Raw genomic sequence first — 19,866 nt, forward strand, 5'->3', positions numbered from 1 at the left:
AAATTACTGTTTAAGTTGCTTTGCAAAGATATGAAGGCCTATGCTGAGCCCCAAAGTTAGTAGTTACAGAGGTGGCAACCCTCCCAAACCCCTTCACTAATCCGCAACGTAATTCTTAGTGAGGAGGAAAAGGAACTGCGAAGTTGGAGTGAGGAGGACATGTGCTCACCAGGCTTTTGAAATGGACCGTTTACTATGGGGCAGCCTTTCCCGAAAAACACGATGGCGTGGAAGCAGATCAAGAGAAAGGAACTGCAACATTAACTACAGCTAAGCACATCCTGGGCAAACTGCCTCTGCATTACACCCATGTTTAACAACATAAGAACTTGGAAATGCCTAGGTAAACCACACCTACCTACACAAAGAAAACTATTTCCACTATGTTAACAACCATTTCTAAATTTCAATTATATTACAGGCCTGAGGAACTGAGGCTTTTAAATTATGCAATATTAGTCACTGACATAGTGCTCCAATCCCACGCAGCACGAACCATGTTAGCTAAACCAACAAAATGAATAATTTAACTCCCAGCCAGCAGGAATTCACTATGCCACCTTCATTATTTACCTCACAACACCCATTCCTCTCATTTTTGAAATAACAGCTGTAGGTGTTCAAGATGACCCCACCGGCTACTTACATAGATTCTGATCCATGTATCATAGGAAAATTAATCTATCCCCTATTCAAGGTAATCAAGGATGAAACATCAACCTTCGCTCTTACTGGTCTTCCTCATTAAATTCTAACCCATCAAATGTCAATAATCACTAACGCATAATATAATCAATAAAACCATACTTCAGATAAAGCTCATCTGCTTTGTTATTTCCACTGCACAAAAAAAAAAAACAACGTATCTCCTCAGCAACTGTGTATTTTCACACCTTTTGCTATCTGAATTTTCCTTCTTGCACCAGAAAAGGGATTTCTTTTCTTTTTTTAAAAAGGAACAATTTTGGACACAAAAATGCTTCTATCATTTTCCTCCCTGGGAAGAATTTTATGGCTTCTCACTGTAACTAACAGGGTTGTGAAAAGCAGCAAGAAACCAGATGTGTTCATGGCAATCCAGAACAAATTTTGTCACAGAGACCAAGACTTGAACTCAATCACTCTTTTACACTCAGCCGAATATCAAAGGTTTCCCAGTTAATCCACAGTTCACAGGAGGCCCATCTAGCTTCGATTTTGCAGAGATGATAGCCATCATGGAGATGTGAAAAAACAGTCCCTGAATCAGATACTGCAGTTTTATAAGCAGCTAGAATTGTACTAACTCATATTCAACTCCTAGTTAAAATAATTTTGAGATAAATAAATACTGTCAAGGAAGAAAAATGTCAGGGATAACGATAAATTTCATTAAGATATATAGCAGATGTTACATGGAAGATGAATATTCATTCATTCCATCTGGCTTCTACTGCAATCCATTTTATCTTTACAGTGATTTCCAAATATCCCAACTTAAAATGCTTACACTGTACAAAAATTCAACGACAACACGTTTGTGGTGCAAACAGTTTGTCATTTTTTGCTTAGTTCGACATGACTAAGTTTGTTAATGTATTTTGACAGACTTGCATAATATCCTAAAATGTTTTGAACAATGAAGTTTAGGCCGCAATGCAATATTAATGAGTGAATAATGTTCTTGAATATAAGGTTTAATATTTAATGATTCAGAGTGCTGCCTGGATTTGATGTAGAAGAAAAATGTGGTTTGGAATCACTGGATTTATCAGGGGGCCTGCGCAAAAAACTACGGACTCCAGGCAAACCTTTAACCTAAACTTTGAGCTGGGGTCTCAAGGTGTGAAATTGATGCTTCGCCAACTGAATTTCTAGTGCCTATCAGTATTCACAATATCACACCATTTATCAAGTGTCATTCACCAGAATTTTTAAATTACTAGGAACTCACAGGTCTGTGTCAAGAAGTGAAAAAAAAAAAAAGGAGAGTTAGTGTAAAAATAACATTGTGTGGTCTACATTCAAATACATTTAGGAATCAAATCTGCCAGCTGCATCAACATGCCACTTTGATTATTCAGTAGCAAGTTCAGATCAAATTATGACTTATCTCCATATCTTCTATAAAGAGAAGTTCCTGATCTAAAAAACTTCACAGAGAAATTGGTTCAATGTGTCCATCTAATCCAATGAATGGATAATCTGCACCCATTATAGGACTTGCCTCATTTGCAAACAATACTATGTCTTAAAAATAAGCATAAAAAGAGCAACAAGAGCAGGATTTACTGAAATCAGTTAAATAATACTCAAAACCACAGAGCTATGAAGAAAGGACTGTAAAGCCCTCCTAACTGGAATGTTAACATTACTGTGGTTTTAAAACAGAACACCAAAGGATGAAAATAATGCCCAATTTCCAACATTCATCTGCATTTACAGTTCACAACAGCCATGTCAATAATCACTAAAAAATCTAGGTTAAGATTTGACTCTGCCACATACTGAATTTCTCAATATAACCTCTCTAAGCTGCTGGTTTTCTCATAGGAAGATGGGCATAGTAACACCTTATGTCACACGATTGTTATAGAATCAAATTAAATAATATTGGTAAGCACTAGGTCAAACAAAAAGCATTAATACCAATGTGAGTAAACAAAGAAAAACCTGGGTAACATTTACCGAGCACCTGCAATGCTCTTGGGAAGGGCCTGCACATAACACATCACTGACATGATCACCATGGTGGTTAGAACACAAAGAACAGGCAATGGCAATCTTTGTTGCCTCATTTAGTTCCTACAGTAAAGGAGAAAACTAAGCACAAAATAATAGAAGAATCTACACAAATATACGGGTGAAATATTTTCTCACCTAAACTTCTATTTAACGTCATATTTTGATAGTTTACAAAGTATCTTCATTTGGAAAAAAGACAAAGTAACAGTGATACTCAATGCTCTATTAATCAATTTGATATAACATGTTTTAATCACTGATTAAAGTATTTATTGAGCATTTATTATGTGCTTAGTGTACAAAGCATTGTTTTAAAAATAAAATCAGTGATTCCACCATCAACCACAGTTAACATCCCTTCCTTTATATCATGACATTTAAATAATGCTATTAAGTTCACTCTATTCCATTTTTACCAGATCAGCAATTGTATCACCAATTATTTCAAAAAGAAATAAAACTGCTTTCAAATATATACTGTAGAAAACCTGAAAAGTTTGCCAATGATAGATAATAGTCTTAGTTCACTGTAAGATCTTAATTACCACCACTGTCAGGGAGAGTCCCTTTTTTCTGTTAAACCATTTAAAAGAACTGATGCTACAAATTCAATGAAAACTAATTAATTTCTCCTAAGCACTGGTCCTGATGCTCCTGCAGGTAATGATGGTGTCTCTTTAAGGGAACACAGGCTCAGTAATTAGACTTTTCTCAAGTGTGAATAACTGAGACAAAAAGGCAGGTATTCACTTGGTATTTTTCTACACACCCCAATCCAAAAATATATACTAAGTTACATCAGCTTTTATGATTATTCTCTAGTTTACAATGTACTTAAGGGCAGAACAGAATGCTTAGTAAAATGACAGGAAGAATACACAAGAAACTGTTAATGATGCTTACCACTGGGGAGCAAGATGGGGTACTGGGCTTATTTTTTTTCAGTTTTGCGATGTTGACATTTTTACGCAAATACATTATGTTTGAATAAAATATGTTAGAGCAGCACTGACTATTAGAAATATAATGCAAACTAAAAACATAGTTTTAAATTTTCTAAAAGCCACATCAAAAAAAGTAAGAAAGAACCAAGTCAAATTAATTTTAACAACATGTAATATTTTATTTAGCCCAATATATCCAAAATATTGTCATTGCCACATGTAATCAATACAAATTATTAAAGAGATATTTTGTATTTTTTTCATATTGAGTTTTTGCAACCTGGTGGGTATTTTACACTTAGAGCAGATACCAATTTGGACCAATCACACTTCAAGTGCTTAACAGTACAGAGCTACAAAAAGTTTCAAAGGCATATCTAGGCATAAGTTAGGTATTTTTCTTCCTAAATTTCAAAGCAGTAAGGAGGTGCTCATTAAAAGCTTCTCTCTTATCAGTTCTCAGCTCATGGCATGCTACTCTCTCACTGTTGATTTCTTAGATCTTTATCCAACCCATGCATGTTATTTACCTTCTTGGTACATAAATACAAATTCATAAAATTACATATTTCATGTGCAATGCCACTGACTGTTTTCATTTCAGGGCTTTAACTACGTGAGTAGAAGTGGCTACTGCTAATCACTTGGATTTCCTTTCAGAATATCTTTAAAAAGCCAAACACAATTACATCCCTTTCCCACATACATAACACTGCAATATTCCAGCAGTGGAGACCCATGGACTTTACAGAGGGTCTCCCAGCCCTTGAAAATGATTTTCTCAGCAGCAAAAAAAAAAAAAGTGAAGGCACCAATACATAAGGACAACCATCAATTTTAGAACGTATATTACCTAAAAGGAATATTTCTCAAATTAGAAGCTATGTTAACTTTTTTAAATCACTTGTTACTCTAAAAAGAAAAAAAAAATTCTCATTTCTCCCATTTAGCACTTTAGGAACTAGACCTGGGCACACCCTTGGAAAAAGACAAACAATGGCTCATGCAAAAGAGAACAAGTTCATGTAGCTTCCTTTAGCTTATTTTCCCTGTATTTTCACCAATATAAAGATTTTCTACACTCCTTAGAAAGGATAAAGGCAAGAAGAAATGAGAAAGGGCATTTGAAGAAAACACAGTATAACTAGAGAATAACTAATTCTCTGAAATGGATGGATGGATGGATAAGACAAACAAATTTATGGAGCATTTACTATGATTCTGTGTGAGTCACTGAGCTAACAAGTTTACATGGAATATCCCATTTAATCCTCAAAATAACCCTGAAGATAACCCAAGGTGGGTGTTATTACTGTCCTCCATCTAACAGATGAGTAAGCTGATCCTTGAAGAAGTTAAGTAATTACTAATGTGGTCTCCAAGCTAGTAGCCCTTAAAGCTGGAATTCAAACCCAAGCAGTCTGACCTTTGAGACCACACTCTTAACCATCATACTCTACTGCTCTTCAGTTCAAAGAGAGAAAGGAGTTCTCTGTAAGAATAAGCATTTTGTATTGAAAGTTTAATGTGTGCCAGGTACTCTATACACGTTATCTTATTTAATCTTCATTTAAAAACAAGCTCATCAGGTAAGTATTCCTATTAACCCAATTTCATAACTAAGGAGACTGAGGTGTAGAAGGGTGAGTTACCTACTCAGGATCACAGATCATTAAGAGGCAAAGCCAGCATTCGGATCAGATCTCTACTCCAAAGACAATGTTTGGTCCTTATTTTTCTCCCCTCATAATTTAGGTGGGTTTGTAATTAGTATAATGGTAGAAATCCATGATGATTAGGCTTTCCTGCTACTAGAATAATTTTATTTGTAGTACCTAACAATTCACAAAAAGCATGCTTTATATAGAGATAAGCTGGATGAAGGTAAGCACTACCAAAGAAAGACCACTCATATAAGACTACTAGAGGCTACAACACTAATTTCTAAATCATTTTTAGCTTACTTTAATAGAATTAACTCAGAATGGGAGTACTATTTAAATAGGGACACATTTACAAATTTTTTTCTTTTCAACTATCTACAGAACCCTCATTAAAACTGCTCTTCCATTTAATGTCACATAATAATGATGCCTCCGGAACTCTTTATATACAATACACTCACACTGGCAGTAAATGTTGCAATGATATTACCTTACCATTCATTTAAATAGTGATTGCACAAGAATGAAAATGAAAATGAGTGACACTGCTATAAGTTTCATTATGGTTTCCAAGATGAAATGACTAAGTCACTGAAAAATAAAACACATATTTGAATTTCTAGGAGTTGCAGTATGTTCACATACCTGGGAATGGGGTGAAAAAAGAAGTAACCAATGAGATCAATTCAGATAGTTTTTGAAAAAATCAATTCTAAAAGCATTAAGGATCTATGTATTAAAATTAATCACGATAATCCTCAGAAAGCAGATTCTCGAGTAAGATAAATCTTCATAGACAATATACAACATGATTTGCAGAAGACAGTTAGAACTTGAAACTCCCATTATTGCCAATTCTTAAAAATTCCTTTAAGACCCACGTTTACAGGGCTACAGGAGTACAGAATTGGCAAACATGCTCCTAAAATAGCCAGAGACCTGTTTGCTTTTAAAGAAAAATGGGCTTCAAATGGTAAATTAACCTCTCTGAGTTTGGGTCATTCCAATGGGAAGACAAAATAAAGCACTTTTTTTTTTTTTTTTTTTTGCGGTACGTGGGCCTCTCACTGTTGTGGCCTCTCCCGTTGCGGAGCACAGGCTCCGGACGCGCAGGCTCAGTGGCCATGGCTCACGGGCCCAGCCGCTCCGCGGCATGTGGGATCCTCCCAGACCGGGGCACGAACCTGTGTCCCCTGCACTGGCAGGCGGACTCTCAACCACTGCGCCACCAGGGAAGCCCAGCATTATTTTTTAAAAGCAAAGTTAAGAATAACAAATACCACCACAGAGGTTTTTTTTTTAATCTGTGTGAGATACATAAAACTAGTTAAATAACTCACATAGCTCAAGAATTTAACAATTGAGGGAATGATCATTTTGTCAGTGTCCTGTATATATGACAGTGAAGAGGTACCACGTGGCTGTAAAGACCAATTTCACTTCCTTCCTTACCACGAGAAGGCACTATAATCTGAAGTTCCTTGTCACATTCAAATGTAGATAGTCTTCTGTTTTATACTTGCGGAGGCTCAGTGCTTCAACTCAAGATCTTGCCCATAGTAATCTGCCACTTTAAGTGACTACTCTTTGGCCCATTTGTTTTACTATTACAAATGTACCTACTTAGCTAAAAATAGATGAATAGGGACATATGACATCATTTTTACAAATCAATTAAATCCTAGCCTTAACCCTTTTTATACTTCAAGCCACAATCATTGAAGAATCCTGATGAAAATAACTTCCATCAGAAAATCAACACTTAGAATTTTGGACCTAGAAGATACTTTAAAGATTTAATAGGAGAATTCATTCACCTGCTGAGGAAAAACTATAAAACAATACCATACCCATCAATTTACATAGATATATCTATCAATCAGTCTATTCATCTATTATGGATTGAATTGTGTCCCTCCCAAAATTCATATGTTGAAGCCCTAAACTCTATTACCTTAGAAGGTACCCTAGTACCTTAGAAGGTTATTGATAATAATCCAAAATGATCTGACAAGTATTTACTAGGTGCCTAAACTCTCATGGCACTCACTCAGTAACAAAAAGACTACACACTCCATCCTACTAACCACTGCTAAAACTAATGAAAATACTAGCTAAATAAACAGACATAATAAGGCATGGTCACCTGGGCATAATGCAACTCAGCACTGGTTTTATTACTATAGTCCCAAAATGTGCAACAATGAGACAAAAGCAGAGACTCATACTGGTAGTGAGTTAACTAGCACAATTTCTTGAAGGTAATTTGGCAACAATAATATTCTGTATAACCTTTGACCTAGTAATTTCACTTATAAAAATTTACCCTAAGGAAATAATACTGGATATGTGTAAATTTAATAACAAGGATATTCAAAGCAGTGTGTTCATAATAGTGACATATTTTGAACCATTTATTTGGAAGCCTCAAGGTCTTATATAAAAGTGAACTACCATGAAATTACCTATTGACAAAACATGTCCATGATATAGCTTAATGATAAAAATAAAGCAGTTCAGAAAAATAGGGACAATATGACACCACTTCTGTTATTTTCCCCCTTCATATGTATGCCTGTGTACCAAAATATTTAAAACAATTCTGTGTGAATTAGTAGGATTATGGCCATTTTCATCTTCTTTATTTTGTTTAGCTGCATATCTCTAATTTTCTATACAGTGTATGTTGTCTTTGTAATTAGAAGAAGCACTTCTTGTTACAATACTATCATGTGCCTTATGATTTTTGCTTTTATCCATAGATATTCTTAGTTACTAAGAAAATACTATGGATGAGGTTATGTTAGAACACAGAAAAGCAGGCCAGGCTGCAATAAAAAATCAACTATGGGACAAGGTAAGAGAAAAAAGCAGAAACATTCTAGAAGTAGTCAGGGCAGCGTCGATGCTCAGAAACAATTCCCCTTATAGAGTGCCTGAGAGCCATAAGAAGGTGGCTGTCCCACAGCTGCTAACTCCAGACCCCTGCAGCATTTAAAGACTCAAAGATAGGGGAAATTTGTAACTCTCTGGACCTCCTTAGGGATCCCGAGCTGTACCTCTGTTGAGCCCTCTCTCTGCAATGCTACAATACATATCTCCCAATGTTCTGATTCTTTTAGTTTCTTGATTAATTTATTTGCCCTTTCAAAATGTCCTCTAATTCATTACAGCCTTCCTGGAATTGCTGTCTGGCTTCTCAACATGTGATATCAGATGTCCCATAAACAACAGGACTATTATATTAAAGCCGTGAATTAGATCCAAGCATGCTATTTCTCCCCAAGCCTATTAACTTGATGTTCTACAGGCAGAATCTCACTTAATTTGCCATTTACAGGATAACCTTTCCAGGTGTATCTTTCAAATCCTTCCTGCTGTTCTGGATACCTCTTAATACCTGTATGTTGGGAAAAATCATCTGAATGAGGTAAGAAAATTAATCCTGTTTTTTTCCTAATGGAAGAAAACTGGAGGAGCTGAGCACACAGCGCCATCAATTCATGACTGGACAAAACTCCTAAGAGGACTGCCTTCCTAAGGCAAGTGCAAATGGCCCCTCACTGTGAAAAGCAATGAATATTTCTGTCTTTGAAATGACCCGATTGGGTGGTCAGAAGGGTCAGGGTACTGAGATTACCTTTTCTTCGACATTTTGCATTAGTTATACAGTAAAAGACAACTGTCTTCAGGCACAGAACTGTCACCAAACGTTCCCAGACGCGGCAGTTTAGACTACTGATGGTTTGCAGGATTAGGGGAAAAAAAAAAAATCAAAATGAAGACTCTTCTGTCTTCTACACATGTGCAGAAAAGCAAGAAATTCTAATTCGAGGGGTGGAGGGGCACACACATATGTAACAGCAAGGCTAACATATTTTCAATGAAAGGAGATTTAAAAATCACTTTCCCACCTTTATAACATCTCTCAGTAACATACTGAGAAAGAATGATGTACGTTAAATACATAAAGATAACACTAGTCAGACATAAAAAATGCCGAAGACAAATTTAAATGACCATCATAATAAAGAATCTGTTCTTTGCTTTTTGTACTCCCCCTAGGATTCTGTCAGTAAACTAGAATAAACATGTTATTAAAAGAGAATCAATAGAAGGCTTTAAAATATACACTACCACAAAAGGTCAAGCCCTGGGATCGATTTTAATATAACATTTTTGTGCAGCTTCCCAAAGGGTTCTTTTCTAATATTGTTCTTCATTTTTCTCTCACTTTGTTCCCTGACTGGTGAATGTGTTGTTCTTGTCTGCAAAAGGCTGTCTAAGGCTGAGTTTGCTGAGTGTGTGTCATTCCTATGAAAAGCTGCTAGAAAATGGGAAAAAAAAAAAAAAAAAAAAAAAACACCTCAAAAAACATTTAAAGGTAGTGGGAGGATAGATACAAGAGAGGATGAAGCACAAGGCAATGTTCAACTCACAAGCTGTACAGGAACACTGAAACTCAGAACAATCTGCCATCACAGGCCGCCCTGGGCTTTTGCCTCCCCTGGTACCTTGGGCAAGCACTGATTCCTGGGAGGCAGGAAGGCCAAAGAAAGCGGAGTAAGTTCAGGTTTCAACCAAAAATTCTCACCACACCAAGTAACGGATGCAGATTTTCAATATACAAATCCATATGACTCCTGGTTCCTCTTGAACTTAAAGGATCAAATGTTCAAAGGAAAAGTGGATGCCATCGACAGGACTCATGGGGACTAATCAGAGGTACAGGCTTCCTGACTTCTGTCCCAACTTTCAAGACTCAAAGGCAGATAAATCACATTCTGGTCCAGTCTCATATAAATATGAACGCACGGGCTTCCCTGGTGGCGCAGTGGTTAAGAATCCGCCTGCCAATGCAGGGGACTCGGGTTCGAGCCCTGGTCCGGGAAGATCCCACATGCCACGGAGCAACTAAGCCCGTGCGCCACAACTACGGAAGGCCATGAGCCCAGAGCCTGTGTTGCACAACAAGAGAAGCCACCGCAGTGAGAAGCCCGCGCACCGCAACGAAGAGTAGCCCCCGCTCGCCGCAGCTGGAGAAAGCCCGTACACAGCAACAAAGACCCAACGCAGCCAAAACTAACTAACTAACTAACTAACTAAGTAAGTAAGAAAGAAAGAAAGAAAGAATGCAGGGACTTCCCTGGTGGTCCAGTGAGTAAGACTCCGCGTTCCCAATGCAGGGGGCCGGGGTTCAATCCCTGGTCAGGTAACTAGATCCTGCATGCCTCAGCAAAGATCCTGTGTGCCACAACCAAGACGTGATGCAGCCAAAATAAGTAAATATTTTTAAATAAATAAATAAATATAAATAAATAAATAGAGAGATAGGTAGATAGATAAATAAATAAATATGAATGCATGGCACAGTATATATTTTACATGTTCCTAGTTACAAATTCTATGTTTTTGGTTGCCAATAAAAACAGTCCAAAGCCCAGATTATATTCTCATAATGTCAGTTTTTTACTTTCAGACAACACTAAGCAACCGTCTCAGGACAAGACAGAAAAATAGATTATTTCTGCCTAAGTCACCAGAAACCAGAGAAATTGTTGCCTCTGGAGTTAAAAATGCAGTCCCCCTATCAAAAATGGATGCCAACTAAGCCTGCTAGAAGGGAAGATGTGAACTGCAGCTGCTCCCTAAGAACCAAGAAAGTTTGAAGTGTTGGGAAAGATGCGTGGGCTTGGAGTAAAAGAGAACTGGGCTTAAATCCTGAGGCTGGCTTTGGTCAGTAGCACAGCCTCGGGCCAGGGATTTAGCCTCTCCCAATGGCATTCTGATTGTAAAATAAACCCACAAAGAGCAGAGCTACCACAGCCATTTCTCCTCAGTTGCGAGGGTGTGTGGGGGGCGGGTATTTTGGGTCTGGGGGAATGTAATGTGAGGAGCATCATCCTGCAGGCTACCACCTAGGCTAAGGCAGGCCTCGTCAGAAGGCTCTTGGCAAGTTCGGAGCTAGTGTATACAAATGTACCAGCACAGCACCTGGTAAACAGTAGGCAATCATTCAATGGTAGCTGCTGTAGTCATATGATGCTCCTGCCTCTTTTTCCTTTTTGGACAAAGTCTATCCCATTTTAATCTATTTACCACAACCATAAAGTACTGTTGTAATTTAGTGATGCATTCTTGTTGGCACTTACTACATGACAACGAGTTTTGCCCTCAGAGACCTTTATATTGCAGTTGGAGGAGACAGTCAATAAACAGATAAAGTGCTAAAGGAACAAGGCAGAGAAAGGACAGCTACAGTGAGAGGACAGGAAAGAGAACGACTAAACAAAGCAATCAGGGAAAGCCTCTCTGCGGGGTTATTTGAGAAGAACCCTAAATAGTAAGAGGGAGTCAGCCATGCAAAATATGAAATACAAGTATTCTAGGCAAAGAACTATGAAGGCACAAACAGGTTTGGCAGCTGTTACAGCTGAAATGTAAAATGGGAGGGTGGTAAGAGATGAGGCCCAAGTGTATAAACATAAAGGGCAGCAGAGGACCAGAAGATCAAGGGAAAGATCTGGATTTCATGCTAGATCTAATGAAACGCCATTAAAGGATTTTAAGCAAATAAACTGCCATGATTCCAAATGCATTTTTTAAAGCACACTAACACTGCTTTGTGGAGAGCAGGATCTGGGGGACAGGACTGGCTCCCTGCAAGGAGACTTTACAGTAGCTCAAGTGAGAAATGATAATGACTTAGACCAGGGTTTCTCATTCACGGCACTACTGACATTTGGACCAAACAATTCTTTGCTGTGGGGGGCTGCCCTGTGTTGGAGGATGTTTAATAGCATCCCTGGCCTCTACCCACGAGACAGATGCCAGAAGCATCCTCCAAGTGGTGACAACCTTAAAGGTCTCCAGATGTGGCCAAATGACCCGTGGAGGCAGCGTTGGGGGCAAAATCCCCCTCAGTTGAGAACCAGTTGGCTTAGACTAAGTAAGGAAAGAAATGCGTGAGAGTCATGAATTTGAAATCTATTTTAAAAGCAGAAACATAAAGGCAAGAAGGAGGAAGCAAGAATAATCAATAATCAAAGTTCTGATGTTACTCTCAATTTGTTAGACTAAGTTTTCAATAGTTTGAGGAAAGTGCTTTCTAAGTCAAATCTACCTGGGGCTGTACAAACAAGTTAAGTTACAGAAACTCACTTGGACAATAGTTTGGGCTCCTTTTCTTTAAGTCTATAAAAACTGAACTGTACAGCTGACAGGTATATTCATAAAGAAATATACAATTTCCAACATTTTAGAGCAAAATCCACAGAAATATTAACTTTCACCCACTATTTGACAGTATTTTGACAGTTTTATTTCAAAATATAGTCATGTGAATTAAAAAAACAAAAATACCCCAAAAATCCCTTCATTGTGAATTCTTTTCAAAACTAAATTCCTTATTTAGTGAGCTCCACAATCAAGGCAAAATTGTACTAAAACCTGAAAAACATAAATCTTCAGTAAAACACATCAAAAGAGCCTTAGATACAGCATTCATACTAACATATAATACAGGTGGCCTCCCTGTTGGACCAGAAAACAATTTACCCTCTGAGATACAGTCTAGCAGAGTGATGATGAGTGTGGCTTCAGGTTCCAGACTGCCTGGGTTCAAATCCCAACTCCTCTATTTTCTGGGTATGTGACTAGAAGCAAGTATGAACCTATGTTTCAGCCACCGCGTCTATGAAGCGAGGGTACCAGCAGATCAGAACCTGCCTCACAGGGTTGCTGTGAGGATTAAATGATCATTACGTGCAAAGTGCTTGGACCAGTGCCTGGGACAAAGAAAGTGTTCAAAAACTGTTAGCTATTACTCCTACTTATTATTGCTTATTATTAAATGTTATTGCTATTAGTATTACTTCTTAGGTAAAGTCTTCTTAAATAGTGCATATCATCAGATTTTAAGTCTACTCAAGATCTGCTTATTCTGCACATAGGGAGAGGACCACACTATATGATAGGGTGGGGGAAAAAAACAAGTTATACAACATTATTACTTCAATCTCATTTTGTTTAAGAAACAAACTATACAAAACACTGTTAAGAATACATTTCCCTTAGGGTAAAATATGTGAATGATTTTAAGGGGGAAGATCAGGGTAATGGAGGAGAAGGGGTAAGATGACTTTTTATGCTTGTATATTATCTGAATTTCTTTGAAATGTATTTCTTTTGTAATTTTTTAAAATAAATCAACATTATCCATGTTTTCAGCAGTTTGAGGAATGACCTTTCTAGATCAAACCTACCACATTCTGTAGCAATAATGAAAATTGCAGAAACTGTTGGGTAATGGTTTTTAAATTAATAGACATTTCCCATATTAAATTAGTGGTTTCAAGTGACTTTTTTGGTTTGGTTTTGATTTGGTTTGGTTTTAATCCATCAACCTATCAGGAAAGCAAAACTGTAATCTATGGATTTTTTTAAGGGATTTTTGTTTTACTCTAATAATCATTCACAAAATGGCACCAGGAAATGAAGAATTTAAGAGATCTATTCTAAGAAGTTGTGAAGGAACTCAAACTTAAATCATTAACTGAAACATTTACAGGATTAACCTCTTTTTTATACTTTATACTTGATGCCAAAAATCACACTAAAATCATTTTAATGGAATAACTTGAAAATTTTCCAAATGAACTAGTTTAAGCCTGGAGGAGCTACATAGTGTATGTGTAAGGAAACAACTGTAAATAGTATATAACTAATAAACTGCCCCTGTGCTAGCTGCACATTACTCAGTGGAGGAATTCCATATTTGAGTTCCAAAATCACACTGTCCCAGCAGCTAGATTTGTTCATTGATTTAAAAACATGTCAGTTTGTGGACTAAATGTGACAACATCAAAATACTCTATCACATAAAAGGCAAATAACTAGTAACAAATACTACAAACCAAAACCCAACAAGTGAAGCAACACAACCAATACAAAATAAGAAAATGAGTCCAAGTTTCTTTTTTAAAAAAAGGCTAGGGCTTCCCTGGTGACGCAGTGGTTGAGAGTCCGCCTGCCAATGCAGGGGACGTGGGTTCGTGCCCCGGTCCGGGAGGATCCCACGTGCCACGGAGCGGCTGGGCCAGTGAGCCATGGCCGCTGAGCCATGGCCGCTGAGCCTGCGCGTCCGGAGCCTGTGCTCTGCAGCGGGAGAGGCCACAACAGTGAGAGGCCCGCATACCGCAAAAAAAAAAAAAAAAAAAAAAAGGCTAAGGATGAATACAGAAGGAGAAAATCCAAAATGATTTCCACTTCACGATCATCTTATTAAAGTAAGTGCTGTGCCTCTTTATTGCTTCCCACAGAGGGGAAGGGCCCGATTGCTCCGAGAACTCTGCAGAACACTGCTGGGCACGTGTGTGCCTCACTGACTGGAAGCAGCACTCGCCTCTAAAGTTCACGAGGCAGGGCCCCATCTGCTTCCACACAGCCCGCCCTGCTGTGCTATTAAGAAAAATGTCCCAATCTTAAGCTAACAAGAAATTCAAACTGCCACCATCACTGAAAACGTGGACACCAACGACATTTCATAGTAAGTTATAGCCAACGTGAATAAAGAATATTAACTTTAAACACACATTCTCAAAAGATTTTGGTACTAAGATAAAGGAAGTTTTAAAAATATCATCCAGAGCAGCTGCACAGATCTAATAACCAGGAGCACACAATCGAGATCATTTCTAAAAGATCTTTTATTTACTAATGGTTTAGAGGTGAAAGCCCAAGCAAATGTTTGTTACCTCTTCTCACAATTGTAAATGAAAAACTTTAAAGACAGTATTCCCTATACACAGAGAAAGGTAATACTGCAGGATGGTGAAGTGCATGAACTTGACAGAGACTTCAGTTCAAACCCCAGGCTCTCCACTTACCAGACATGACCTTGGGTAAGTTTCTTCTTTACCTCTCACTTTCCTCACTTATCAAGTGCAGACAATAGAGGTGTTGTGAGGATGAAGTGAGTTAAAATATATAAAGTGCTCAGAAAATACAAGAATCCAACACCTATTTTTTTTTAATGTTTTCATTTCAGTTGGGCACATGGGTCCTGTACTCCGAAATGGTTTTCATAACATAATGCGACCCCAGTGTGTGTATTCTATGTGTATGCCATCTATGAACTGTGAAGAAAGTTTTCATCAAAGACAAATGACAGCTGCTCTGGATAAGAATGGGATGCAGAAGAGTCACAAGGGGGAGAGGCGGACCTGTACGAAGACGTGAGGTAGCGCTTGCGCAGAAGAGTCACATGGTGGCTAGGCCGGGGAAATGGCGGCTCCAGGAGAGAGCGGGGCTTTGGGTGGCAGCGGCAGCACGGAGGAGGCATTTATGACCTTCTACAGTGAGGTGAAACAAATAGAGAAGAGAGATTCAGTTCTAACGTCCAAAAATCAGATCGAAAGATTGACTCGTCCTGGTTCCTCCTACTTCAATTTGAACCCATTTGAGGTTCTTCAGATAGATCCTGAAGTGACAGATGAAGAAATAAAAAAGAGGTTTCGGCAGTTATCCATATTGGTGCATCCTGACAAAAATCAAGATGATGCTGACAGAGCACAAAAGGCTTTTGAAGCTGTGGACAAAGCTTACAAGTTGCTACTGGATCAGGAACAAAAGAAGAGGGCCCTGGATGTAATTCAGGCAGGAAAAGAATACGTGGAACACACCGTGAAAGAGCGAAAAAAGCAATTAAAGAAGGAAGGAAAGCCTACAAATGTGGAGGAGAATGATCCTGAGCTGTTCAAACAAGCAGTATACAAACAGACCATGAAACTCTTTGCTAAGCTGGAAATTAAAAGGAAAGAGAGAGAAGCCAAAGAGATGCATGAAAGGAAGCGACAAAGGGAAGAAGAGATTGAAGCTCAAGAAAAAGCCAAACGAGAAAGGGAGTGGCAGAAAAATTTTGAGGAAAGTCGAGATGGTCGTGTGGACAGCTGGCGAAACTTCCAAGCAAATACAAAAGTAAAGAAAGAGAAGAAGAACAGGACCTTCCTGAGACCACCAAAAGTAAAAATGGAGCAGTGTGAGTGACCCCCTGGGGTCACAGCCACAGAACCTTCCCTCACCTGTCTCCCCTCCTGCTTTGAAGGACTCATTCTTTCCTCCCATTTTCAGCCCAACATAGGGTAGTATTTGCTTTTTAGTCCATTTTGTTTTCAATACAATTTAATATCAATCAGAGTAATTCTTTTGTACACTGAAATGAGGGGCTCGGTTTAAAAAGAAACCTACCCCTACCCCTAGACCAACCGGGATCTGGAAGGTGCCACCACTGGTGCTGCCTTCTCTTCCCACAGCCTGTAACTTAAATGTTTTGTACTTCACTGAATTGTGATGGTTAGAAACTTCGTGTATAGTTTGTGGAAATCATCCAATTAAACATATTGCTTAAAATGGTGTTGCCATGACTTCAGAGACAAGCCTGGGCCACCTTAGGAAGCCCCTTTCCTTCAGTTGCTTGCTTCTGGGTGTGGCGTCCTTTGAAGCCCCAGATCAGATGGGAAGGCACTGGACACACAGAGCAGTCACTCGATGCCCTGACGTCCCGTGGTGTTTGGCATGTGCTTTCCCGTCTGACTGGCCAATCCGTGTGGCATGAGGCTCCAAGCCACCCAAACCTATTCACTTTCCAAAGAGCTAGCCATCCTCCCTCCAGTACCACTGTGTCCTAGCCTGTCTGCGTTTGTTAGTGGTAATATTCTGTATGTGTAATAGATTTTTATACCCGAAAAAAAAAAAAAAGAATGGGATGCAAAAGAATATGGGTTCTCTCAAAAAAATATTTATCAGAAACTTAAGATGAGCTACTCGTTTTTAAGGGTTTTCTGCAACCAGGAAAGGGAGTGGGAGGTTTACTTAAACATGAAAATGTGCCAATGTTTAGAAATATTATAATGCTGAGATAAAATTTACATCTGAATTATAACTATGTTGCCCGCACTCCTTTACAGCTAGAGGCTCTACTGGCAAACCTGTTGAAGTCAGGAGAGGAAGAGGAGAACCCTGTGTATTTCTCCCCAGTTGCAGAGGGAACTGCCAAAGGAGGGTCTCATCCTGCTACCATCCTCCTAACAAGGCATTCATCACCAGCAGGATCAGCAGATGGCTCCCAGAAGGCCCAGGACCGAGGGCTCAGCAGGGTAAGGCCCAGCCTACATAGACCACTGTCCATAAGTACAGACTTCTGGACGCAAGGAAATGGACATGAGGCCACTGCCCACTCACCTTCTAAAACGGAAACTGAACTGAGTCTCTCCAGCAAATGCTGTTTGGAAAAGAAAAGTTTACTCCTCACAAATGAAGTGTCCCAATGTGAGAGAAAATTATTCTGACCGAAGTTTCTCAAACTAAGCCCTATGCTTCCCAGGTTTCTAGGAAGGGAAAAGGTGGGGGAAATGGCTGACAGAGCTCTAAATCCCTAGTCCTAGCTATAACCAGATGGCACTTGAAGCAGTTTTGTATCAGAGTTCTGTCGGGTTTCCTTTGAATAAATGTTTACAGGGTGATGGGACACAATATGATTCTATCACCTCAGCAACAGAGTACAGGGCTCTGGGGCAGGCAGCCCAATTCAAGTCCTGCTTCCACTGCTGACTGAAAACTTTACATATGTCTACTTGAGTCATCTGTTTTTACAAAACAGTGATAACACTGACAAGAAACATTAACAGTTTATGTGAAGAATAATAAATGATTTACAGAGTATATTACAATGTCCGCTCCCCCTGAGATTGTTCTGGGTAATGGAGAAACTTCAACAAGAACTCCAACAACTATAGGACACTCAGAAACCAATTCCTAGAAACTTCCAAATGCAGAAACCAACTTTGGCACAAATTACTTCAAACACTTGCTTCATGAGAGAAAACACTGTAATTACTGTCAAAAGAAACATCTGAACAAGAAGTGGTTGAACATCACAGCTGCTATTACAACCAATAAAAAAAAGTTACAGATTTCTACAGCATGCTTGATTGATTCTGGTTTTCCAGGTTTAATATTCCTACATGTAAAAATAGCTTCTCAAACAGAATTCAGGGTAGGAGTCTACAACAGCATAACATCAATAGGAAAGAAAACTGGATTTGGAAGAAGTAAAGAGATGTGAATAAAACACAGACTGGATAATCCAACCTTCTGTAATCGTTGGTTACAGAAAGCACTTGTCTCTATTAAAAACAGAAAAGTGCCACTTGAAGAAAAAAGATGAAAGTAGCAGATGGCTAAAGATTCCAATACTTAGTACATACATAGCACTTCCAGTCATCTCCCAGTGAAAAGTACTGGGTGGTTAGGATGTGATCTATTACATTACGAATGAGTTAGGGCTTTATTTTTAAGCAGAATGGAATAGAAAAGTTAAAGGAATGAAACCACAGCAACACAACATGCATTTGGAAAAAAAAAAACAGCTTTAATGAGGTTAATAAAATAATTAATCTAATATATTGGGATTTTCATACTACAGAAGGATCTCTTAAATGTCAGAGCACATAAAGAAATATTTTCCAGATAATGCCAATCAACCATCCACTACCCCTACTGGAGCCAGACACTGGGGAATCTGCTCACAACACAGCAGGGTAGAAACTTCTGTAATCACCTTCTTTGCAAATATTTGTAAATTAGAAGTGAGATTCATTGCCTGTGACAGTTGTGAGGACGATGAGAAAATACTGACTGCTAACTGATCTTTCAAGGTCACTAAATACTACATTTTTATGATAAAAGCCACTGACAAATATTAGTGGATCAACAGAACTTGTTCCCTGAAAGTTGGTATTTTTTTAAATTACTATATACCTAGAGATGACTTGCAGGTTGAAGGTATGTAATTTCATAACAACTGTGTAATATGTGTCGATGACTAGAAAACAACGTTTAACACTACACTAATTTGAAACAAAGATTTATAACAAGTCTCTAGTATCTACAGTCCTTGGTTAATGTCTAATTTTTAAAAGCATAGTTGTTTTCTTTTTAACATAATGTGAAATGTATATGCGTATGTGTACAGAGTAGACTGCCCTTCCCAGGAGAATGTCAAGATTTTCCAGTAGAAGGATTCATTCAATCATTCAATTGAACAAATATGTGTGAGAGTTTACCATGTGAAAGATGCCACACTAGGTAGATGATTTCTTACATTATGTATTTTCAATGTGACACTAGGCCCCTCAAACACTGTTTTTCTATATTGGATTCTTTCCTCCTTCCTTTTTCAGCTTTTTCCTCCAAAGGCAAATAATATCAAATAATAAAATTAAAATGAATTATTATATATAGTGGGTTTAAACAGAAGACACCAGACCTATGAATTTCACCTTTACTATGAGAAACTAAGAAGTATTCATACAAATTTTAAGCCTTTATTGGATGATGTAAGTCCTTATTTGATGTGATAAATGGAAAAATAAAGGAACTGTGCTATACTCTAACTTAACCACACAGCTGATAAAATTTATGACTAATTTATTAAACCAAATTATTTTGAGTCTCACAAACCTAATGTAATTGTT

At 38.2% G+C, this 19,866-nt stretch overlaps 2 protein-coding genes across 4 annotated transcripts in view; one reads left to right on the plus strand and one right to left on the minus strand.

Moving 5' to 3' along the window:
• Positions 1-19,866, minus strand: part of CHCHD3 (coiled-coil-helix-coiled-coil-helix domain containing 3) — a 291,260-nt gene that overhangs the window by 204,485 nt on the left and 66,909 nt on the right. The window lies entirely within an intron of this gene.
• On the plus strand, positions 15,617-16,417 carry LOC307057970 (dnaJ homolog subfamily C member 8-like; the record flags this gene model as incomplete). The annotated part of the gene is made up of 1 exon (XM_079711282.1): positions 15,617-16,417. The coding sequence occupies one exon, from the start codon at positions 15,617-15,619 to the stop codon at positions 16,376-16,378; it is 762 nt and encodes a 253-aa protein (XP_079567408.1). The 3' UTR covers positions 16,379-16,417.

Source organism: Hyperoodon ampullatus (assembly GCF_949752795.1).
Source record: "Hyperoodon ampullatus genome assembly, chromosome: 9".
Classification (NCBI taxonomy): domain Eukaryota; kingdom Metazoa; phylum Chordata; class Mammalia; order Artiodactyla; family Ziphiidae; genus Hyperoodon; species Hyperoodon ampullatus.